Raw genomic sequence first — 26,648 nt, forward strand, 5'->3', positions numbered from 1 at the left:
TTACCCTCCATAATGTGGATAGCCCTCATCTAATCAGTTGAAGGCTTTATCGGAAAAGATGATTCCTCCTAAGGAAGAAGAAATTCTTCCAGCAGACTACTTTTGGATTTGAGTGTAGCATCAACTCTTGCCTGGGTCTCCAGCCTGTCAGCCTACCCTGTAGATTTTGGACTAGCCAGCCCCCACAACTGCGTGAATCAATTCCTTAAATAAATCTCTATACACACACACACACACACACACACACACACACACACACGATTAGTAAAGTATTTGGCATGCAGTGCATGCTTACTACACTTAAGAATTCTTCCTCTGGAGAGCTCTGGAGAGCTCTAATACAGAGGTCTAAATGGTAGAAAACACAAATTCCCAGCTCCAGTACTTAAAACCAGGGTGATCACTGAGCCTCGGAATGATTGTTTTCGATTACAAAGTGAATGGATTGAAAAAAAAGCAATTACCAAATGTTAATGACTCCACCTCTGTCATCCACAACTCAACCACTGTTTCCAAATAAATGTGAAATGAAAATGTACATAAAAACAATTTTAGGGAGATGTCTGGGTGGCTCAGTGGTTGAGCATCTACCTTCAGCTCAGAGTGTGATCCCAGATTCCCAGGATGGAGTCCTGCATCAGGCTTCCCGGTGCGTCTCCCTCTGCCTGTGTCTCTTCCTCCCTTTCTCTCTCTCTCTCTCTCTCTCTCTCTCTCTCTCTCTCTCTCTCTCTCGTTCTGTGTCTCTCATGAATAAATAAATCTTTAAAAATAATAATAATTTTAGGTAAGCTCTCATTCATTTATTCATTTTTAAATTAGTATGAGCATACCGACTAAGTAGAAATTAATAGATGCTGTTCTGATGGTTAAAATCCAAAGGACTTTCCATGGTAGAAAATATTGGAAAGAATCCTAAGGTAACACTAAATTCAACAGACAGATGGCATTTACTTGGCACACTGCCAATAAAAGTTAACTTCTTCCATTAGAAAAATAATATACTTACAACATTTTCAGCTTTTAAAATAAATTACCTAATTTCATAGTGAAAATGTTTTACTTCACAAGGCAACATTATTTTTGTAAAATATGATAGCCTCCAAATTATTATGAATGTCATTCATTCAGTCACAAAACAATCATATTAAGACTAAGACTTATATTGGTAAATGAGAAATTTCTTTGCTTAGAAAAAAGTGAAATTTAATAACTTTCATAGAAAATTACATAATCTGGAATTCTATGAAATATTTTATAAATTTTATTACTGTGAATATAAAATATACATGGAGCTAAAATTGACAATTTCAATTATGCCTTTAAATGGCTATATATTTTTTAAAGATTTTATTTACTTATTTTAGAGAGATGAGAGATAGCATGAACAAGAGGGGTGGGGGGGTGGGGGCGGAGAGAGAATCTCAAGCAGACTTCACACTGAGCAGACAGCTGGACCGGGGGCTGGATCTTACAACCCTGAGATCACAACCTGAGCAAAATCCAAGAGCTGGATGCTCAACCGACTGCACCACCCAGGCACCCTTAAATACTTATAATTTATACTACAAAATCACCTAGGCATAAAATATCCAATATTTTTAAAGGTATATAAAAGAATTCCTTTAAAAAAAGAATTCTTAGGGGGATCCCTTGGTGGCTCAGTGGTTTAGCACCTGCCTTTGGCCCAGGGCATGATCCTGGAGTCCCAGGATTGAATCCCACATCAGGTTCCCTGCATGGAGCCTGCTTCTCCCTCTGCCTGTGTCTCTGCCTCTCCCCCCTCTCTCTCTATCTCTCATGAATAAATAAAATCTTAAAAAAAAGAATTCTTAGATGATAATTATAGATTATTTTATCAAGAAAACTGATGAAAACAAATCTTCAAATTTCAGAAGCATACCTTAGAGGCACATAGGAAATTTTAGGAAGGGTAATAGAAGCAAACTCTAACCTGGTGATTTCTCTTCAACTACTGATCTGGGCAGAGCAGGGGCAGTAGGGGAAGCATAAACACTGCCATAAAGACAATAATTCCTAATAATGTCTCTCCTAGATAAACTCCAATTAAGTTAAAGATATATATAAAAATACAAGAGTTTAAAAGAATATACAGAAAAACAAATAGAATGAAAAAAACTACATAGAAGATCAGATCAGAAGGATATTCAAGTAAGAAAATGTCAACATTAAACTTTTTATCCATTAAAATGGGAGAAATGTTGAAACCACAACATTGTAGCCAGGATACAGCTGTGTAAACTGACATGTTTGTGTGTTTGGGAGAGGGAGTAGGAATTTTGATGAGCTGTGTCATCAAATCACTTTAAATCTGTTTAAAATCATTTTTATTTGAAAATATATTATTTTTAATAATTCCTAAAATTGTAATTAAAGTTGTCACTAAAAAACTTGCTGAATGAGAAAGCAGGGTTATTTGAAATGAAGAGTGAGTTAGTTGTGAGATGTTCCAAATACCTGGAATTATTCATCTGTAGGCTGCTCTTTTAAAAATTCACTAAATTTTTTTAGTTAAAAGTGACCTGAGAATTCAACTAGTTTAGAATCATACTCAAGGCAAGAATCTCATTTATAATGTATATCCACCAATAGATCATCCAAACCATGTGAATAATTCCAATGAGGAAATAATTCCAATGTCAGTTCAATTATCAGAAAATCTTCCTTTACATTGAAATTAAATCTATACTTCTGTAATAATGTCCATCCTCTGATTTTAGTTTTACACTTGGAAGCTATACCATGCAAGTTTATACTTTTTTTCCACATGAAAATCTTTCAAACAATTGAAGACTTAGCTATGGGACGCCTGGGTGGTTCAGCAGTTAAGTGTCTGCCTTCGGCTCAGGGCGTGATCCTGGAGTCCCAGGATCAAGTCCCATATCGGGCTCCCTGCATGGAGCCTGCTTCTCCCTCTGCCTATGCCCCTGCCTCTCTCTGTGTGTGTCTCTCATGAATACATAAATAAATAAACTCTTTAAAAAGAAATGAAGACTTAGCTATAACCCTTTCAAGTCTTTTCTTTTAGACTAAATATTTCTATTTCCTCCAGCTCTTTCTGTTTTAGCAAGCAAGTTTTTAGTAATTGCCACTGGTTTGGTCACTCTTCTTTGTTTGCCAACGATCCTGAAAGGTATGGCATCCAAAACTGAATGCAATATTCCAGATGTGATCTGGGTATGTGATGTAGAGAACTACTGCCTCCATCTGAAAAAAAAAATCTTTATTCTTAGTAGTAAAGACAAGGATTTATAACCCCTCTTAAAAATACAGAATGATGCCCTAATTAATATAGCTTTGGAGATAACATTTGGCAATTTTTCTTAATTCTCCATATGCTCTGTGTATCTTTAAATCAAAACACCTGGATGTACCACACAGATTGTAGCAGAGTTATTTTTGGATCCTAAACTTATATTTCCATTAAACTTTTCCACACTTAAAGTCTCTACATAAATATTGAGACTTGATGAACTGTTACTTTGTATTTTTAACAGTCTTTTACCGTAAAAGATAAGTTTCACTGCCTTGCTAAGGAGATTTACATGTCTATGCATACAGTCAATCTTTAGATCTTGATATGAAGAATTTAAAGTTTGAATCATGCCTACATTTTTTCCATTCTCCAAATTTTTCCTAATTATGGCTATACTTAGGGAAGAAGAAAGTTTGGAATTTTAAACTACTTCTGGGAGCACACTGATTTTTCCAGTACTAAGACATAGGATATTCTATCTCACTCCTATTTAGCACAAGTCATCATATACATTTTCAAAAATATAGCATTTAGTCTGTTCAGGGAAGAAAAGTTAATTTAAATTACTAGTTCTACAAGAGGTGGTAGAAAGGGAGGTGGGCGGGGGATGGGGGTGACTGGGTGATGGGCACTGAGGGGGGCACTTGATGGGATGAGCACCAGGTGTTATGCTATATGTTGGCAAACTGAACTCCAATAATAAATAAATAAATAAATAAATAAATAAATAAATAAATAAATAACTAACTGAGTTCTAGGAATTATCTACATCTCCATAGTAAATGAAAAGCAACTTTTTGCAAATAATTATCTCTAAGAAATCGGCTGAATAGGTAAGGGACTTGAACTAGTTCAGACATTCCACCTAACTTGTTTTATGTCTTTGAAAAGAAAAGAAAAACCCAACACATAATATCTTTTTTCATTCTTTAAAGTGGAGTAGATGCAAATATTAGGCCTATTTCAAGGGAAATGAGAGCAATTAACAAAAGAATATTTTGAAGTAAGTATAAATCAAGACCAAAGGCTTATTACTGTAGGTAAATGGTGAAAAGTTTATTAACATCTAACATTAAAATGATTGCTTTTCTAGAAGTATTAAAAAATTACTCTTAAACATCAACTACTTGAGTTTCTAGAGATACAGAAAATTCTAATATAGTAAAAAAATAAAAATTACAAACTAAACTAGAACTTAAAGCCAAAAATATCCCCTGGTTCTCAAAAGTCTCCTAAATATTTCTGAAGAGTCCAAAGTGGCTTAATTGAAGAAAGCCAAATCCACTCAAGAATAATCCTGGTCCACCTGGGCAACTGTCCTATCCAGGAGGCTGTCCTATCCTACTTAGAGGGGCAGGACCTGCTCTCACTCCTTCCCAGAGATCCCTGTAGTACTGAAAGTTAGTTGATGGAAGAAAGCAAGAGATATCAACCTCTGGAACCTAGATCACTCTACTGTTTATATCACAATGGTCCAGTAACAACTAAATAGCATTCAACTATTGAAAGGTGCCACAGCCTTACTTCAAGGATTCAACATTTCCTTGATAGCTGCTATTGAAACTATGAAACCATGTTTCTTTTCCATAAACAACTTAAACTCTATTTAGAATTCATTACTGAGGTACTGAAGTGCTTATAGCTTATTAAAGTGAAATCCCCATCATATACCTCTATAATACATCGTAAAAATAGATTATGCTTAAAACCTGGTAGATTTAACATGAGAAAATTAAAAAACAAGAACAATATGAAGGTATCCATTCTAAACTGTTCAGTAATAGCTATTATAGTTATAATCTGCCATATATAATGAGATAATTATTGGGTTAAAGGAGTATCAGCCTTGGGAAGGTTTCTTTTTATACTGATTCCTTTTAAGCTTCTTTTCTTACTGCTATTTTACAGACTAAAAATCAAAAGCAACACTCTCATGCTGTAAGATGACAAAATTTGCCAAACTTTTGGCACATCTGCAGAAACTATGTTTCCACATGAGTAATTTCCATTTCTTTTTTTAATAAGTTGCCTATTTATTTATCCATTTACCTATTATAAGTAGGCTGGCTCTAGGCCCCAGCTTAAGGCTTGAACTCAAGACCCTGAGATCAAGAGTCTGCACTTATGCTTAAGCGACTGAGCCACACAGGTGCTTCTTAATTATTTATTTTTAAAATAATCTCCATCTCCAACATGGGGCTTGAACTCACGACCCTGAGATCCGGAGTTAGAGTTAGATGCTATATTGACTGAGTCAGGTCAATGGAAATAATTTCCATTTCTAATCATAATCTAATCATGATCTAATCACAGTATAGTTAAGATTGTTTCTGTATCACTAGGTATTCTTCCTCATACAATATTGTATTTGGGATAATAAAAGCTTAGACCTCACAATTTAAGTAACAAACAGTCCTTTTTGGAATTTTGAAGGAAATAAGTATACAAATAACTATAAATGTAGAAAAACAATTTTAGTATTTTGTTTTGGTTCATCTCAATATATCCTTTTATTCATTTTTCTAAGAATTTTCTGGAAAAAAAAACAAATAGAACATCTTATTGACCAACTCTGACAATTAGTCTTGTTGATAATCTTAGTCATTGTCAAAATCAAAACAGGTACCATTTATATAGCATATGAAATGTGTAAGTTGAGATATAAGAGCTTTAAATATATTATCTACTAAGTTCTAGGTCCATACATTTAATTGCCTATCAGACTTCCTTATTTCGAAGTCCTCTGGGGTGCCTGGGTAGTTCAGTCAGTTAAGCATCTGCCTTTGGCTCAGGTCATCATCTCAGGGTCCTGCAATCAAGCTGAGCCCCGCTTGGGGCTCCCTGCTCAGCAGGAGAGTCTGTTTCTCCCTGTCCCTTTGCCCCTCCCCCTTGCTCATGTGCACTCTCCCTAAATAAAATCTTAAAAAAAAAAAAAACTCAACATGTCCTCAAAAGAACTTTCTATCTCCCTTACAAACATATTCCATTATTCTAAAACTCAGTGAATGATACCATCATCCATTTATCTATTTAGTCATCAACAAACCTGGGAGTTATAATAATATCAGTTGTAATTACTACCTAGGAACACCTACCTTGTGCCAAGAATTATGCAAAGTATATTACCTATATTAAATTTAATACCACCCTCCAAAAATTTGCAAATAGGTATTATCCTAAGAAATCTTATGGTAAAGAATCCTGTTTAATTTCAGTTAATTCAACTTTTCTTCAATTAATTTTAGCACTGAGGGCAGCCCGGGTGGCTCGACGGTTTAGCGCCACTTTTGGCCCAGGGTATGATCCTGGGGACCCCGGATCAAGTCCCACGTCGGGCTCACTGCATGGAGCCTGCTTTTCCCTCTGCCTGTGTCTCTGCCCCTCTCTCTCTCTCTCTCTCTCTCTGGGTGTCTCTCATGAATAGACTTTAGCACCGAATGCTGTTTTCACCATAACTTCTGGCAAACTAATTAATGGTACTAGTCAGATCAAACTCTGGAAATGCCTTTTTTTAAAAAAAAAAACCACAAACTGTTTTATTAGCTCATTCTTTTTGCCAAAAATCTATTAGTGATCTACTGGATAAAGATTAGTAGATGAAAGGAGGATAAGAGTTTAAAGTTGTCTTGTCTATCTGTAATCTAAATTTTACTTCTTCATAGCCTGATTCCTTAGAATGAATCTAAATTTAGAATGAATCTAAATTTTACTTCTTCATAGCCTGATTCCTTAGAATGAATCCAATTTCTTTCAGATCAATTTTACAAAAATTTACTTTATAAAATAATTTGCTTAAATAGTAGGAGAAATAAAGAACAGTACTCTGATTTTTGTGTATGTGTGTGTGTGAATGAATGAATGAATAGAATAATATTAAGTTACTCTTTCTATGAGGTAGCAAATAACATATTTACTTTATAAAATAATTTGCTATAATTTACTTTATAAAAATTTACTTTATAAAATAATTTGCTATAAGGTATATAAAATAATTTTTCTATGAGGTAGCAAATAACATATTTACTTTATAAAATAATTTACTTTTAAAAAATTTACTTTATAAAATAATTTGCTTGAGGTATATAATAATTTGAGCAAATAATAATTTGCTATGAGGTATATAATAATAATAATTTGCTATGAGGTATATAGTAATTTGAGCAAATAATAATTTGCTATGAGGTATATAAAATAATTTTTCTATGAGGTAGCAAATAACATATTTACTTTATAAAATAATTTACTTTAAAAAAATTTACTTTATAAAATAATTTGCTTAAATAGTAGGAGAAATAAAAACAGTACTCTGATTTGTGTGTGTGTGTGTGTGTGTGTGAATGAATGAATAGAATAATATTAAGTTACTCTTTCTATGAGGTAGCAAATAACATATTAATTCAGCACTAACCAGGCACTAAGCTTAAAAGCACAGGAAATACAGGAATAATTTATAAAATATGATCACTTTTCTCTAGATACTTATAATCTATTTGGGACTAAATAAAGAGTAAAATGTCAACAAGAGAGACCAAGAGAAGAAAGAAAGAAAGAAAAAAAAAAAAACCTAAGGTCAAAGATAGAGCAGATTGTGATGGCCAAATATGGGGGATGGGAAGTAGGTGAAGTGGGTGAAGAGATTCAAAAGGCACAAATTAGGGGTGCCTGGGTGGCTCAGTGGTTGAGCATCTGCCTTTGGCTCAGGTCATAATCTCAGAGTCCTGGGATTGAGCCCTGATCAGGCTCCCAGCTCAGGGGGGAATCTGCTTCTCCCTCTCCCTCTGTGTACGCTCTCTCCCTCTCTCTCAAATATATAAATAATTCTTTTAAAAAAAAAGTTGCTAAGAGAATGGATCTTAAAAGTTGTCACAAGAAAAAATTTTTGTGCCCATGTATGGCAACATATGTTAACTTTTAACTAGACTTATTATGGTGATCATTTCACAATATGCAAGTACCAGATCATTATGTTGTATACCTGAAACTAATATATGTCAATATACCTCAATAAAAAATAAATAAATAAGTAAAATAAAAACAGACCAAGAGTACTTTGATAGAACATTAGAAATACCAAAGTAGGAACATGATTAATTGCCAAAGGCATGGTAAACAATATTTAACTAATAAGAGCTTATAAGAGAGAGAAAGATGATTCTTGGAAAATGGAGTATAAAATATAACAGGTAGAAATATTTCCAAAAAAATAACAAATCTGCTTTAGCTGTCCCTTATGTATACCTGCATTATTAATTTGGACATAATTTTTCTTTCAAAAAAAGTTTTACAGAATACAAATAATTTAAGTAACGTAGTAAGCTCAGCATTCTGCAAAAATACAAAAAGAATCATCCCTAGCTCCAAAAATCACCTCTATCTACAAATTAGCCACAATTCGATGTGCTGACATAACTGTATTGCACTACCAAATACTGGAAGTTCTGCAAAAATTAAAATGTTATGGGTATGTGGGAACAAGATAATCCAAACAAACTCAACATTCTTAAAAATCATTATTTGCAACATCTTGAAAAACCCACACAAAGTATCTATGCCAAAGAAAAAAAGAAATTCCATACAAGACCAATAAATGGATACTCCAGTATCATACCTTAGGAAAAAAAAATCTGGAAGAGTTATCCATTTAAGAATTTATTTTTGGATACCCAGTCAGATTTTAATGCCATATTCAAAATGAATAATAAGTACCTAAACATAGAAAAGTATCATATTGAGACAGGGAAACTAAAAGAATCCCATGAAAAATTACTTTATTCACTCTTTTTCCTGCTTCCACTCTTGCTAGGACCTACACCTCACTTCCCTTACACACACCATACAGAATACATAATACATGTCCTACTCATAAAGGTCAAAGATTTAATGATTTCTTCAGAGTCTTTAGCACAATAGATAACATCGAAGGAGTTACTGGGCAGGGTAGTCATGAACATTTTCTAAGATCATTGACTCAACAAGAACCCTGGCTGCAGGGCACAAGGGAGAACCCCTAAATACTTCTCTTTGATCCTGAATTACCGAGAAGATGTGTGCACCAGACCACCATCCTCAATAAAAATCCTAGGCCCCAAGCAAAGACAAGACTCACCCTTCCTTCCTTTCTCAGGCTCTCAAACACCTGAGATACTGGTATCTGTATTCTCTCTACCTTTAATAAACTGTTTCACCTCCTCTTGGCTAAAGTTTGATTTTTAACCTGTATGAAGTCAAGGACTCTCTTTGCTGTTCCTGTGGGAACCTCCCTCTGGAACCTTGGACCCAGCCAGCCTGCATCACTATCACAAAGATGTATTAAAAAGTATGAGATCAGGGGTGCCTGGGTGGCTCAGTTGGATAAGCGTCTGCCTTCAGCTCAGTCACGATCTCAAGGTCCTGGGATAGAACCGAATTGGGTTCCCTGCTCAGCGGGAAGCCTGCTTCTCCCTCTCCCTCTGCCTCTCTTCCCCCTGCTTGTGCACTCTCACCCCCTGGATTGCTCTCTGCTGAATACATAATTAAAATCCTTTTTTAAAAAAGTTTAAAAAGTATGAGATCAAAAGATATACCTCTTTGCAAGTGTATTAAGCTTAGTACTTGTACTATTAACTCTTAACTTTTACTATGTTCCTAATTGCTATCACCAAATACACAAAGTAAATATAACAAGAGATATAATCCTCCTGTTGAATAGTCTCAGAATACATGCTATTGCAGTAGGAAAGATTTAATAGACATTTGTCAATTTTGGCTTAAAATATAGTCTAACATGCTAATTAAGGTCTGAAAGAGCCATCATTCAAACACCATCACAGTTTTCTTTCCAATTAAATACAATGTCTAAATATATGCCACATAACACATTTTTAAACAGGTTCCTTTTTTTTTATAGTTATAGGAGAGGCCAGGAGAATTATTTCATTAAAGAATTTCAAAATCATCAGAAGTTTAATATACACATTAAAAATCAACATGACAGGAAACTACCTGTAGAGATCATATATAAATGGTTTTAGGAACTACTTTTTCTGTTAGTAAAGCATTCCTTTACCTAAATTTCAAATACCATGGAAAAGTTGAAAAGGATAAGATGAATGTTGCCACCTACATTCAACATTTGTGAGCATTTTGCTTCAAATGCTATGCTACCTCCTGCCCCACCTGCCCCACTTCCTCCTCTTCCCTTTCCCTTTATCTATCAATTTGTTTCTTTTTGACAAACACCATGTAATCAAAAACATTAACATGTCTAAAGATAAACAGATGACACTCAGTCAGATAAACACTATAAATATCCATTTATAAATTCAGTTCTACTTGCTACTGGGTGGGTTCAGACAGATCAGGTTTTATCCCAAATGAGTTTTTTTTTTATATATATATTTTGGCTTTCAAGTTTAAATTTAAAAATTGAAGATAAAGGATGGTGGGCTGTAGTTTAATCCCAATGTTACAGAGGAAACTGAAGCATACAAAGGGTAAATAATTTATTAAAGACTAAAACAAACAGCAAAACCAAATACATGAAAATAGGCAATATACTCCAGAGCCCATACTTCTGCTCCAGGAAGTCTCTAATCCAATAGGTAATCCTCATGATTTTTTTATCTAGAATAATTCCATCACCCCTAATTCTGATGCTGCCCTAATCTGAGACCCCATCCTCTCTCACTGAGTTTACTGCACTGTCCTGCTAACCAGGCTATTTGATTCTTCTATCAATTTAACTAATAGTAAAAGCTGAAGTTCTCTAGCCTACAAGAAACTACAGGTTCTATACTCTCACTGATTTTACATCAATGACCTCACCTACTACTCTCCCCTCTCTCACACTGCCAGGACACTGGCTTCTATGCTGCACATCCCCAGGCATGTCCCCCCTTATGGTCTTGACACTGGCTATTCCTCCTGCCTGGCATATGTTTCCTTTTGTTTGTTTGTTTGTTTGTTTTTTAAAATTTTTATTTATTTATGATAGTCATCACAGAGAGAGAGAAAGGCAGAGACATAGGCAGAGGGAGAAGCAGGCTCCATGCCCTGGGAGCCCGACGTGGGATTCGATCCCGGGTCTCCAGGATCGCGCCCTGGGCCAAAGGCAGGCACTAAACCGCTGCACCACCCAGGGATCCCATATGTTTCCTTTTGTATCTACATGACCGCCCCCTCATTCCTGCAATATCTTTTTCTAATGTGGCCCTACATTGTCCACTTTATTTAAAATTGCAACTGCCCACCTTTGGCCCCGCACAAAGCAACTGGCTCGCCAAATCCCCCTTTCCTGCTCTAGTTTTTCTAACACTTACTACCCTTCAAATATTTTAGATAATTCACTCTTTTTTATTTCCCTACTTCTTCTGCTCTTAGATTTATATGTATACTAATATATCCTAAACCCTTAAAAAATTGCCTAGTGCATACTTCATGCTCAAAAAATAATACTGAGACTTCTATGTCAACTTGAATCCAAATATTTTGAACTACACCCTTCTACATATCTTTCTTTTTTAAAAGAGTTTATTTATTTATTCATGGGACACATAGAGAGAGGCAGAAACACAGGTGGAGGGAGAAGCAGTCTGATGCGGGACTCGATCCCAGGACCCCATCATCATGCCCTGAGCCAAAGGCAGAGCAGACACTCAACCACTGAGCCACCCAGGCTTCCTCTTCTACATCTCTTATAGTTGTTAGCATTTCTCAAGATCTCACAAGAAGTTAGAATTTCCAAAAATATGCTTAAATTACATTTTAAAACAGCCAAGTGTTATACACTTATGCTTTTACTAAGATTATTTATGTAGAAATATACTTTATAGACTTGAAGACATGTTCATGATATCACTCTGGAAAGCCAGATAATGAAGAGCTTTTATAGTATGATCCCTTGTATAAGGAAAATAATATGTATTCGTGTGTATTTACAGGTTTTCTAGTATTATGACATTAGGTATTTTTAAAGCATTTCTCCCTTTTGTGTGTTTGTATTTTCTCATTTTTTTCAATAATGAATACGTATTGTTTGTATGATAATAAATATACTTCTAACTCTTGCTCTTTGAATAAAATATTTACTCACTGTTAATATAACTTTTATAAATGCAATATAGATATGTGCTATTAATGTAATTTAAGAGACCATTTACAGATATTCCTCTAATTATTTTCTTTATACAAGGGATGATGTGGCTAATTGTTTCATTTATACAGAGAGTAATGTGGCACAAGTGTGCTAAATATTACCACTACATCAATATATCTATGGGAAATCCATATATTCAATCTAACTTTGAGGTATTACATGAAATACTATTCAAATACTATTGAAATACTATTCCAATACTATTTCCAGTGGAAGTACTTTTAACAGGCTTTTTATATTTGTGGTATAAACTTATAAACATTTCTTTTTGATCTTCAAATTCAGAGTGATAATTAGCATAAATACATTCAACTTGAATTTTGTTGTTGCTGTTAAAAGTATTAATATTTATTTCAATTGTTCCCTGCTTCAAAAGTATTTACAGTAATATAATTAATAAAGTAAAGCTATGGATTTAGAAAAACTATAGTCTATATTTTATACATCTTTAAAGGTTACTACTTTATACATCTTTATATTTTATACATCTTTAAAGGTTACTACTATTTCACTTAAGGAAAATAAGCAAAAGAGCTACTTTAATGCCAACTCTTGATTGAGAAAATATATTCATTTTCATTAGAATTTGGAATCCTTGCTTTAACTTCTAAAATAGATATGTGTTAATTAGCATATCAAAGAAAAGCTTAATTATTATTCATTTCTTTCTTTCCAAACAAAATACAAGTTCACTTGTCTATAAAAGGAAACCTAAACATGTTTATAATACTTTTCTACAATCTTAAATCTAGAAAGAAAATACTATATTTTAGTGTTTACATACATTTATACCTAAGTTCTTTTAAATGAAATTTGATTTAAATTTTTCTAAACTTAAATACCATTCAATGATTTGCTTTAATTACTGCAAAAACTTTACAAAAAATTAAATACACAAAGGTATTTAAAATGCAAAGTTTACATACCTTGGCTTCCGAAATGCTAAACTGTATTGCTGGCAAGCCAGACCCACAGTGGGGGTATAAACGATAGGCATGAATTTCTCAAGGTCAGACATTAACACGCTATAAAAGAGCTTTTCGTTTCTATCTTGGAGATCCATTAAGAGAAGATACCTGTGGAAATTGGACATAATGAGACCTATATTCCAACAAATCATGAAACAGCTGCTTGGAAATGTAAACATGTTGCAACAAAGTATTTTTTAGATCACAGAGAAAACATCTGATCAAAAAAGACTTTAGAAATATTCTTAAACATCTCAAAGAATGAAGAACCATATACCTGAGCAACTGTCATTTAAACATTAAAATCATTTTGCTGAAACAGCAGTTTTATTTGATACCTGGAAAGACTTTGTATCTATTTTAAAATGAAAATACCAGTATAGATAGAATTTAAACATTAACTTAACTAAGTAAATAGACTTCATCCTATAAGTTTTAGTACTAAATAACCAAGGGAAATGACAAGTGGAAAATAAGAAATGTAAGCACCAATCCTAAAAATTACTAAGGTAGGCAAGTTCAAGAGAATTATTTGTATCAAATGGCCATTTCTTTCCAGAGGCATTGCTAATTCAGAGTTCTCTTTCTAAACATCAGCCTTATCGTGTTACCTGTAACCTTCAATAATTCATAGAATAAAATCCAAACTGGTCAGTACAACTTAAAATAGTCTTGCAAAATTGTACTTAATCCTACCAGCATTTTTAGGCTGATTTCCATTCCCTGGAAAAGTTGAAAATGCACAGAATTTGGAGTCAGATACAAGGATCCTAATGTTTAACAAACAGATGGGTTATACCAAACCCCTTTAACATTTGGGAAGATAATGACTTTCAGGCATGCTAAAACTGATTTAGTCACGAGTAAATCATCATTGCTAAGCCAATGATCAATTCTCAGACCTCAGCTTATTTTACCTGGCAAAACATCTGACACAGGTGCCCTTCCTTAGAACTCAATATACTTTTTTTACTTGACTTCCAGGATATCTTATTTTTCTTCGTTTTCCTCCTGTCTCAGTTCATTCCTGATTTTTTGTTGATTCATCCTCTTCTCTGAAAGCTAACACCCAAATCTAACACATTAGGAAATAAGTTTGGCTTTATCTTCAACATAGTATCAAAATCTAAACACCTTCATTGCTAACATCCTGGGTCTAATTTCTTACTTGGATTAATGTAACAGTTCCCTAAATATTCTTCCAGTTTATACTCTATTCTCAACATTGCAGACACTTCTTGAAATATAGGTCAGATCACATTGATCTTCGGTTCAAAATCTTGAATGGCTTCCCATTTCACCCAGAATAACACCAAAGCCCTTTAGTGGCCTTCAAAACCATTCATAATCTGTCCTCTACCTAACTTCCCCTCCCAACCTACCATTTTCCCCTAGCTCATTCTGCTCCAGGCACAGGTCTCTGCTGATCCTAGAACATAGCAGCTGAAGAACATTGTTGCTCAGATTTTCTCATAGTTAATCACCTCACTGCCTTTGATTATTCGCTCACGAATCACTTCCTCAATGAAGTCTATCCTGATTGATATAACAATATAATAACACAAACTGACTATACCCACCTTCAGCATTCTCAGCCGCTCCCCCTCTTTACTTTTTATTCATTAGCACCTGTCAATTTCTAGCATAGTTATTATGTTACTATTTACTATTTAATAATTTTTTAAAATAATTAACCTAAGTTCCATGAGGGCAGAGACCATGGTCTATAATCCCAATATCTCAAAAAGCACCTGACACTCAGTTGATGCTCAATAAATATTTGAGGAATACTCTGTGGTAAAAACATGAATGTGACCAGCTCTTATGAGGTAGAAGTAAATGGTCTAGGAAAAGAATATAAAATATAAAAATATCAGAGACTGAAAGAAAGACTTATGGAACAAATGAAAGGGATTACAAAGGAGTTAAAGAAGCAGCAAACGGGATTCCTGGGTGGCTCAGCAGTTTGGCGCCTGCCTTTGGCCCAGGGCGCAGTCCTGGAGTCCCGGGATCGAGTCCCGCATGGGGCTCCCGGCGTGGGGCCTTCTTCTCCCTCTGCCTATGTCTCTGTCTCTCTCTCTCCTCTGTGTCTATCATGAATAAATAAATAAAATCTTAAAAAAAAAAAAAGCAGCAGCAAACATACACAATAGGCAAAGAGGTCAGCTTCTTTCCCCAGCTGCCCCTGTCATATCTCATGGGTTCATGAAAAGTAGCCATGGCAGGGACGGAGGTTATCCATGGGCTTAGCAACATAGATGTCCACTGATCAAAGCCAACCTGGCTACAGACACTGCTGAGTACCCCATCTGCAAGCAGAAAAGACCAGTTCTGAACACCATTCATATGGCACCATTCTGGAGGTGATCAGCAAGCTACCTGGTGGCAGGTTGATTAGAGTGGACTGGTTTCATCATGGAAGGGGTGGTGTTGGTTCGTACTGAAATAAATACTCTGGATACAGATTTTGCTTTTCTTGCACACAATACTTCTGCCAAAACTAAACCATGGATTTACAGATGCCTTAAATACCATTATGGTATTCCACATAATACTGATTTTAATCAAAGAACTCAATTCCAATGAGAATAAATGAAGTGTGGCAATGGGCCCATATTCATGGAATTCACCAGGTTAGCTGGCTTGACAGAATGGTCTTCTGAAGACTCCATTACAGCACCAAGTAGGTGCCAACACCTTCCAAAGCTGGGGCAAGGTCCTCCAGGATGCTACATATGCTCTGAATCAGAGTCCAATATATGGTGCTATTTCACCTATAGCCAGGATTCAAAGGGCAAAGAACCAAGGGATGGAAATGGAAGTGGCACCACTCACTAAGACCCTCACTGACCCACTAGCAAAATTTCTGCTTCCTATCACCATGAACTTATGCTCTACTGGCCTAGAAGTCTTAGTTTCAAAGGGAGGAATGTTTCTACCAGAAACCAATAATTCCATTGAAGTGGAGTTAATACTACTGCTAGCCACTCTGGGCACCAAAAGCCTCTGAATCAAAAAGCAAGGAAAAGAGTTACTGCGATGGATGGGGTGACTGATCCTGAATACCAAAGGGAAGTTGGACTTTTACTCCATTTTTTTTTTTTTTTAGTTATTTATGATAGTCACAGAGAGAGAGAGAGAGAGAGAGAGAGAGAGAGAGAGGCAGAGACACAAGCAGAGGGAGAAGCAGGCTCCATGCACCGGGAGCCCGATGTGGAATTTGATCCCGGATCTCCAGGATCGCGCCCTGGGCCAAAGGCAGGCACCAAACCGCTGCCACCCAGGGATCCCCTTTTACTCCATTATTATAGTTATTATTATTATTAAAGATTTATTTACCTAAGAGAGAGTGTGCACATGTACGCAAGCAGGTGGATGGGCAGAGGGAGAGAATCCTCAAGCAGATACCCGCTGAGCCAGAAGCCCAATGCCAGGTTCCATCCCATGACGCTGAGACCATAACCTGAGATGAAACTAAGGGTCAGCTGCTCAAATGAATGAGCCACCCAGGTGCCCCATCTACTCCATTATTATTAACTCCCCTGCAAAAAGGAATTCTGCCAAAAGACTGCCTTTGGACTGAAACTGCAACTCTTCCCTTCCTTGGTTTCCTGCCTGCCAATCCGCCTACAGATTTAAGATTGATCAAGGCTCCATAATTATGTGAGCCAAAGAAATAAGGCGGAGGCAAGGTAGATGGCGGAGGAGTAGGGTCCCCATCTCACCTGGCCCCACCAACCTACCTAGATAACTTTCAAATCATCCTGAACACCTACAAATCCGACCTGAGACTTAAAGAGAGAACAGCCAGAATGCTACAGAGAGAAGGGTTTTCACTTCTAACAAGGTAGGAAGGCGGAAAAAAATAAAATAAAGAATCCAGCGGGGTTCTTTATCCTCGCGAGGAGCCAGGCTAAGGCCCCAGGGAGAGTCTCCAGGACCGGAAGGCGCAGCTGCGGAGAAGTGGGAACTTTAAAAATCTGCACCAGGGATCCCTGGGTGGCGCAGCGGTTTGGTGCCTGCCTTTGGCCCAGGGCGCGATCCTGGAGACCCGGGATCGAATCCCACATCGGGCTCCCAGTGCATGGAGCCTGCTTCTCCCTCTGCCTGTGTCTCTGCCTCTCTCTCTCTCTCTCTCTCTCTCTCTGTGACTATCATAAATAAATAAAAAAATTTAAAAAAAATCAAAATAAAAAAAAAATAAAAATCTGCACCAGATTCGTCCCGGACGCAAAGGCGCTTAGCAGGGAACTCGGGCAGGGTCGCAGGAGGGGCGGTGAGGCCTCCAGTCTTCCAGGGTCACTAACAGAGGAGGTGCGCCCGGGGGAGAGCGCCCCATACCCCGCGGGCCGATCGCGGTAAAGGGCTGGAGCGCACCCGGCAGGGCCTTGGGGAGAAGCCAGTGGGTCAGGCGGGGGCTCTGGGGGAGGAGGGGGCTGCGTGGGCTCAGGAGCGCAATTCCAGTGCAGGCCCCAGATCCCAGGGCACCAGGGACACAACTGGGATCCTGTGCTCCCCTGGGACAGGCGGAGGTGGGGAGGGCACAGGACAGCAAGGATGCTCCTGCTGCTGGGCGCCCCTGAGCTGTGCTGGTCAGCGCCCCCACCCCGGAAGCATCCAGGCCAGTGCGGACTGGGAGATAGTTACTGCGGGAGCTGACTCCAGGGCTGGGGAGCTGGCCACCACCAGTGCTATTGTTCTTCCTGGTGTCACCTTGTGCCTGGGAGGAGCAGGGCCTCCAGGGGACAGAGGCCTCATGGGGTAAACAGTTCCCACTGAGCCGACATCCGGTGGGGAGTGGGGCAGCTCCCCCACGTGCAGGCACCTGAGAATCAGCACAGAAACCCCTCCCCCAGGGGGATCCCTGGGTGGCTCAGCAATTTAGCGCCTGCCTTTGGCCCAGGGCACAATCCTGGAGTCCCAGGATTAAGTCCCGAGAGGGGCTCCCAATTGGATCCTGATTCTCCCTCTGCCTGTGTCTCTGCCTCTCTCTCTCTCTCTCTCTCTCTCTGTCTCATAAATAAATAAATAAAATCTTAAAAAAAAAAAAAAAAAGCTCCTCCCCCATAAGACCAGCTGGAAGGACAGAGGAAGAGCAAATTCTTCACCGAGCAGCAGTGAGCAGCACTGGAAAGCTCCAGGGGAGGTCGAGGGATTTACAGTATATAGAACTAGAGGGTACCCCTCCTTTTCTATTCCTTTTTCCGGTACAACTCATTTTTATATCAGACTATAAACTTCCAGTTTTTTTTCTCTTTTCCCACCTTAACTATACTATTTTACCACCCCTTCATTTTTAAGTTTCTTCCTTTTCGACTTTCATATTTCTACAATTATAGGTCTTAGATATATTTTCCACTTCTAGATTCCCTTCAACATACTCAATTTTGTGATATATACAAGATACGATTTTTTTGTTATGTGTGATTTTTTTGCTTTGTGTGATTTTTTTTGTTTTCTCTGGCTCATTTTGTTCTACAATGGGGGAAAAGTTAATACCTTCTAAAACATGACCAGTATGCACCCAGAACCAAGTGGTCACTGCTGGTTCACTCTGTGAGATTATATTCTCTCTTCATTCCCATTCAGCCCCCCTCTTTTATCTCATTTATGTTTTGGTGGTCAATAGTGGGGGTCTCTAAACTATTTCTGGTTTATGTAAATTTGGGACTGAGCATTTTCTAACATACAGAACTTAATATACTCAGAACCAAGAGGATGACCCTCTAAGACCCCTCAGGTAGACTACATTCTCCCTCCATTACAACTTCATCACCACCACCATCTCCCAATACCCCTCTTTTTTCTCTTTTCTTTTTTTGCCTTTTTACTTTTGCTTTTTTCTCTTTTTTCTCTTTTTTTTCTTCTTCTTTGGGATTCTTGGCCTTTTATTATTTGACTACTTTGTTTTAAAATTTGTTTTTCACTTTAGTGGTCCTTTTATTTTATTTCATTCTGATCTTTGTTTTCAATTTCTGGTCTCTGACCTTGTCAGAATCATCTAGGGTGAAATTTACTTAGGTTGTGGTTGATAGTCTGCTCAGACAGCCACTCTGCACTGAGCAAAATGACTAGAAGGAAGAACTCTCCACAAAAGAAAGAATGAGAAACAGTACTCTCTGCCACAGTTACAGAATTTGGATTACAATTTGATATCAGAAAGCCAATTCAGAAGCACAATTATAAAGCTACTGGTGCCTCTGGAAAAAAGCATAAAGGATTCAAGAGACTGCATGACTGCAGAATTTAGATCTAATTAAGCCAAAATTAAAAATCAATTAAATGAGATGCAATCCAAACTGGAGATCCTAATGACGAGCATTAATGAGGTAGAAGAAAGAGTGAGTAACATAGAAGACAAGTTGATGGCAAGGAAGGAAGCTGAGGAAAAAGGAGAAAAACAAAAGACCATGAGGAAAGGTTAAGGGAAATAAATGATAGCTTCAGAAGGAAAAATCTACATATAATTGGGGTTCCAAAGAGCACTGAGAGGACCAGAGGGCCAGAAAGCATATTAGAACAAATCATAGCTGAGAACTTCCCTAACTTGGGGAGGGAAAACAGGCATTCAGAAGATAGAGAGGTCCCCCCCAAAACCAATAAAAACCATTCAACACCTCAACATTTAATAGTGAAACTTGAAAATTCCAAAGATAAAGAGAAAATTCTTAAAGCAGCAAGAGACAAGTGATCCCTAACTTAAATGGGGAAAAATATTAGATTAACAGGAGACCTCTCCACAGAGACCTAGCAGGCCAAAAAGGGCGGGCAGGATATATTCACGGAACTAAATGAGAAGAACATGCAGCCAAGAATACTATATCCAGCAAGGCTCTCATTCAGAATAGAGGGAGAGAGAAAAAGCATCCAAGATAGGCAGAAACCAAAAGAATACGAGAGCACCAAACCAGCTCTGCAAGAAATATTAAGAGGGACTCTGTAAAAGAAAGAGGAAGCCCAAAGAAATAATCCACAAAAATAGGGACTGAATAGGTATTACGATGACACTAAATTCTTATCTTTCAATAGTTACTCTAAACGTGAACGGGCTAAATGATCCCATCAAAAGACGCAGGGTTTCAGAATGGATAAAAAAAACAAGACCCATCTATCTATTTGCTGTCTACAAGAAACTCATTTGAGACCTAAGGACACCTACAGCCTGAAAATGAAAGGTTGGAAAACAATTTACCATTCAAATGGTCCTGAAAAAAAAGCTGGGGTAGCAATCTTCATATCACATAAATTAAAGTTTATCCCAAAGACTGTAGTAAGAGATGAAAAGGGATACTATATTATACTTAAAGGGTCTATCCAACAAGAAGACCTAACAATCATTTATGCCTCTAATGTGACATAAATATTCAATTACTAACCAAACTAAAGACATACTTAGATAATAATACACTAATAATTGGAGACTTCAACACGGTACTTTCTGCAAATGACAGATTTCTAAGCACAACATCACCAAAGAAACAAGAGCTTTAAATGATACACTGGACCAGATGGATTTCACAGATATATACAGAGCTTTGCATCTGAATCCAACTGAATACATATTCTTCTCAAGTGAATATGGAACTTTCTCTAGAACAGATCACATACTGGGTCACAAATCAGGTCTCAACCGATTCCAAAGGATTGGGATTGTCCCCTGTATATTTTCAGACCACAGTGCTTTGAAACTAGAATTCAATCACAAGAAGAAATTTGGAAGAAACTTAAACACCTGGAGGTTAAAAGCATCCTGCTAAAAGATGAATGGGTCAACCAGGAAATTAGAGAAGAATTATAAAGATTCGTGGAAACTAATGAAAATAAAGATACAACCATTCAAAATATCTGGGATACAGCAAAAGCAGTCCGAATAGGGAAATACATTGCAATACAAGCATTCCTCAAAAAATTGGAAAAAACTCAAATATACAAGCTAACCTCACACTTAAGGGAACCGGAGGAAGAACAGCAAATAAAACCTACACCAAGCAGAAGAGAGTTAAAGATTCGAGCAGAATTCAATGAAATAGAGACCAGAAGAACTGTAGGACAGATCAACAAAACCAGGAGTTGGTTCTTTAAAAGAATTCATTAGATAAACCATTAGCCAGCCTTATTAAAAAGAGAAAAGACTCAAATTAATAAAATCATGAGAGGGGGGCACTTGACGGAATAAGCACTGGGTGATATATGTTGGCAAATTGAACTCCAATTTAAAATTAATAATAATAATAATAAAATCATGAGTGAAAAAAGAGAGATCACAACCAAAACCAAGGAAATATATTTTAAAAACTGTATTATGAGTAACTATACACCAATAAATTAGGCAATCTAGAAGAAATGGATGCATTTCTGGAAAACCACAATTTACCAAAACTGGAACAGGAAGAAATAGAAAACCTGAACAGGCCAATAACCAGGGAGGAAATTGAAGCAGTCATCAAAAACCTCCAAAGACACAAAAGTCCAGGGCCAGATGGCTTCTCAGGGGAATTCTATCAAAAGTTTATAGAAGAAACAATACCTATTCTACTAAACCTGTCCCGAAAGATATCAAGGGACAGAACACTTCCAAACTCATTTTATGAGGCTAGCATCACCTTAATTCCAAAACCAGACAAAGACCAATATCCCTGATGAATTATCAGGGATATTGGAGAATTATAGACCAATATCCCTGATGAACACAGATGCAAAAATTGTCAACAAGATACTAGTCAATAGGATCCAATAGTACATTAAAAGGAGAATTACAGACCAATATCAGGGATATTGGTCTATAATTATAGACCAAAAGGAGAATTATAGACCAATATCAAAAATTCTCAACAAGATACTAGCCAATAGGATCCAAGAGTACATTAAGAAGATTATTCACCATGACCAAGTGGGATTTATCCCCAGGATGCAAGGTTGGTTCAACACTCGTAAAGCAATCAATGTGATAGATTATATCAACAAGAGAAAAAACAAGAACCATATGATCCTCTCAAAAGATGCAGAGAAAGCATTTGACAAAATACAGCATCCATTCCTGATAAAACTCTTCAGAGTGTAGGGATAGAGGGAACATTCCTCAGCATCTTAAAAGCCATCTAAGAAAAGCCCACAGCAAAAAAAAAAAAAAGAAAAAGAAAAAAAAGAAAAGCCCACAGCAAATATCATTCTCAATGGGGAAACACTGGGAGCCTTTCCCCTAAGATCAGGAACAGAAAAGGATGTCCACTCTCACCACTGCTATTCGATATAGTACTAGAAGTACTGGCCTCAGCAATCAGACAACAAAAAGAATTAAAAAGCATTCAAATTGGCAAAGAAGAAGTCAAACTCTCCCTCTTCACAGGTGACATGATACTCTACATAGAAACCCAAAAGACTCCACCCCAAGATTGCTAGAACTCATACAGCAATTCAGCAGTGTGGCAGGATACAAAATCAATGCCCAGAAATCAGTGGCATTTCTATAAACTAACAATGAGACTGAAGAAAGAGAAATTAAGGTGTCAATCCCATTTACAATTGCATCCAAAATCATAAGATACCTAGGAATAAACCTAACCAAAGAGTTAAAGGATCTATACCCTAAAAACTACAGAATACTTCTGAAAGAAACTGAGGAAGACACAGAGATGGAAAAACATTCCATGCTCACGGATTGGAAGAAATTAATGTTGTGAAAATGTCAGTGTTACCCAGGGCACTTTACACGTTCAATGCAATTCCTATCAAAATACTATGGACTTTCTTCAGAGAGTGGGAACAAATTATCTTAAGATTTGTGTGGAATCAAAAAGACCCCAAATAGCCAGGGGAATATTGAAAAAGAAAACCAGAGCCAGAGGCATCACAATATCAGGTTTCAAGTTGTACTACAAAGCAGTGGTCATCAAGACAGTATGGTACTGGCACAAAAACAGACACATAGATAAATGGAACAGAATAGAGAACTCAGAAATGGGCCCTCAACTCTACAGTCAACTAATATTTGACCAATCAGGAAAGACTATCCACTGGAAAAAAGGACAGTCTCTTCAATAAATGGTGCTGGAAAAATTAGACAGTCATTTGCAGAAGAATGAAACTAGACCATTCTCTTATACTATACACAAGATAAACTCAAAATGGATGAAAGATCTAAATGTGAGACAAGAATCTATCAAAATCCTAGAGGAGAACACAGGCAACACCCTTTTTGAACTTGGCCACAGCAACTTCTTACAAGATACATCTATGAAGGCAAGGGAAACAAAAACAAAAATGAACTACTGGGACTTCATCAAGTTAAAAAGCTTCTGGACAGCAAAAGAAACAGTCAACAAAACTAAAAAACAACCTACAGAATGGGAGAAGATATTTGCAAATGACCTATCATATAAAGGGCTAGTATCCAAGATCTATAAAGAACTTATTAAACTCAACAGCAAAAAAACAAACAATCCAATCATGAAATGGGCAAAAGACATGAACAGAAATCTCACAGAGGAAGACATACACATGGCCAACAAGCACATGAGAAAATGCTCCGTACCACTTGCCATCAGGGAAATACAAATCAAAACCACAATGAGATACCACCTCACACCAGTGAGAATGGGGAAAATTAACAAGGCAGGAAACCACAAATGTTGGAGAAGATGTGGAGAAAGGGGAACACTCTTGCACTGTTGGTGGGAATGTGAACTGGTGCAGCCACTCTGGAAAACTGTCTGGAGGTTCCTCAAAGAGTTAAAAATAGAGCTACCCTATGACCCATCAATTGCACTGCTGGGGATTTACCCCAAAGATAGAGATGCAGTGAAAGACCGAGACACCTGCACCCCAATGTTTATAGCAGCAATATCCACAATAGCCAAACTGTGGAAGGAGCCTCGGTGTCCATCGAAAGATGAATGAATAAAGAGGATGTGGTCTATATATACAATGGAATGTTACTCAGCCATTAGAAATGACAAATACCCACCATTTGCTTCAACGTGGATAGAACTGGAGCATATTATGCTGAGTGAATTAAGTCAATTGGAGAAGGACAAACATTATATGGTTTCATTCATATAAGGAATATAAAAAAACAGTGAAAGGGAATAAAGGGGAAAGGAGAGAAAATAAGTGGGAAATATCAGTGAGGGTGACAGAACATGAGAGACTCCTAACTCTGGGAAACGAAGAAGGGGTAGTGGAAGGGTAGGTGGGCGGGGGGATGGGGTAACTGGGTGACAGGCACTGAGCGGGGGCACTGGGTATTATACTATATGTTGGCAAATCAAACTCCAACAAAAAAATATACAAAAAAATAATGTGAGCCAATTCTTTAAAATAAATAAAATTTTTAAAGTCTCTCTATATAGGACCAGCAGGACATATATATGCATGTATGTGTTGGTTCCTTTCCTCTGGAGAACCCTAATACAAATACTTCCTACGTGTTAGTCTGTTACTTCTTCTAACCTTTGCGACAATATTTTCAAATAACTCTATTTCTTTCAACTCAAAAATGAAAAACCTCAGGTTTAGAGAGTTTTAGTACCTTAATAAGAAAGAGCCAAGCCACAGGCACAGGGCAAGGCAGACACAGTGGTCATGGCACTGGTTGTAGTAGTTTGCTCAAGGCCCCACTGCTGGTGAAATACAGCCAGAATTTCAACTGACAGCTCTCCAATTCCAAAGGTAGAGAACAATAGTACCTTCGTCTTTGTGCAAACACAGAAACAGAATTCTAAAAGTGACCCAAATTTGTAGGAGTGCTAGAACCAGCCTTGGAAGTTGAAAAAGTATGCTTTTATCTACAATGAACCTAAAATCTAAAGCCATTATGACCTGATTTTACTCTGCCTAAAAGGGCATTTCCAATAATTCACCTTCACAACAACCATTTGATCACAAGAGAAAAGTCGTCTCTCTGAGAATATAGTTTAGGAAAGAAAATTTTCTATTTTTCTAATGTTCCTACCAAGGGTAAATTTGTTTTAAAACATCATTGTATTTATAAGCAAATTCTTCTCAAACTTGACTACTCTTTCCAAATCACTTAATATTTTAACTTTCTCATCCAATAAACTACTAAGAAAAATATAAAAATCATCTTCAGGAATGTGTTACCTGTCAAAGTCAGAGGTCAGACGCTCAAAATTTTTAATGATTCTAAGAACCTGGATATCCTGACTGATGAAGCAAGGTGGCAACAATCCATGAATATTCAACTGTTGTCTTTCTTCCAGGGTAAAAGCCAAGTCCTAGGGATAAAAGAAAAACAATAATTTGAAGGAATAAAAACCAAAAATTATACACACACACACACAAAATTCCAACAAACACATGGAATTAAAAATCAGAAGATCTGGTCTTACCTAAACACAGCCATTCAACTTTGAGATCATGTGATCTCTCAATACCTGTTTCCTCATCTTTAAATATTAGAATACTATAAGTATTTTCATGTGGTTTGTTTTAAAATTAGGTAATGAAGAAAATGATGTGAAGATATGCAAATGAAAGATATAAATATTATTGCTGATATTCAATATACAAATGGGTAGGAGTTATAAGAGATTTTAAAATTATGAACATGAGTAGGTCACCTATGACCTGCTGTGCCTCCTCCTATAAAATAGTTCAGAAAATGCTTTATAGGATTGAGGCACTTGTTCCAACACTCCTTTTCCAAATTATCTCCTACTATTCTTAACTACACTCCTAGATACACAAAATTTCTCACCATTGCCTGAACACAACATACTTTTATTCTTGCATGACACCATGGACAAAAATGTGTTCCCTGCTTCTTTGCCTTTCAAGTTTGACCTCAGATGCTCCTTCCTCTCCAAAGCCTTTCCAGACTCAGCCAGTATGCCCATTAGAAAACTATTATTATACTATGTTATTTGTTTACATAAACACTGACTATATAAAACATGAGGCTCAAAAACAAACAAATATAACTGATGGGTTGATACAGAAATTCAGAATAGACTGAAGAGATTTGCTAGAATATAATATGAAGATAAGTAATAGCAGAGAAACCCCAGGAGTCCTTAATCTGGAAGAATGGAATGAGCAGTTCCCCCTGGAGATGATGCCCCTAGAGCTACCGAAGCCCAAGACACTTCTTTGACTAGACTGACAGCTGTTGCCCTGGGTCTGGCAAAAGTGCTGATGGTCAGGTTCACTCACTGGAACCACGACTGATGCTTCTCATACAATAAGGATGGTAGAAATGTGTTCACTAACTTTGTATTGAGCAACTCTACAGCTATCCTCCTCTGCCTCTAAAAGT

General features: G+C 37.0%; 1 protein-coding gene across 2 annotated transcripts in view; it reads right to left on the bottom strand.

Annotated features, from left to right (window-relative positions):
- ME1 (malic enzyme 1) overlaps nucleotides 1-26,648 on the bottom strand; it is a 193,909-nt gene that overhangs the window by 140,991 nt on the left and 26,270 nt on the right. For both annotated transcript variants that reach the window (XM_072736255.1, XM_072736247.1), the window contains exons 2-3: nucleotides 25,475-25,608; nucleotides 13,334-13,483 (exon numbers count right to left, since the gene is read on the bottom strand). In XM_072736255.1, the coding sequence (XP_072592356.1) occupies nucleotides 13,334-13,483; nucleotides 25,475-25,608 (284 nt within the window). The remainder of the gene's footprint in view (nucleotides 1-13,333; nucleotides 13,484-25,474; nucleotides 25,609-26,648) is intronic.

This window comes from Vulpes vulpes, chromosome 1 (genome assembly GCF_048418805.1).
Source record: "Vulpes vulpes isolate BD-2025 chromosome 1, VulVul3, whole genome shotgun sequence".
NCBI classification, from domain to species: domain Eukaryota; kingdom Metazoa; phylum Chordata; class Mammalia; order Carnivora; family Canidae; genus Vulpes; species Vulpes vulpes.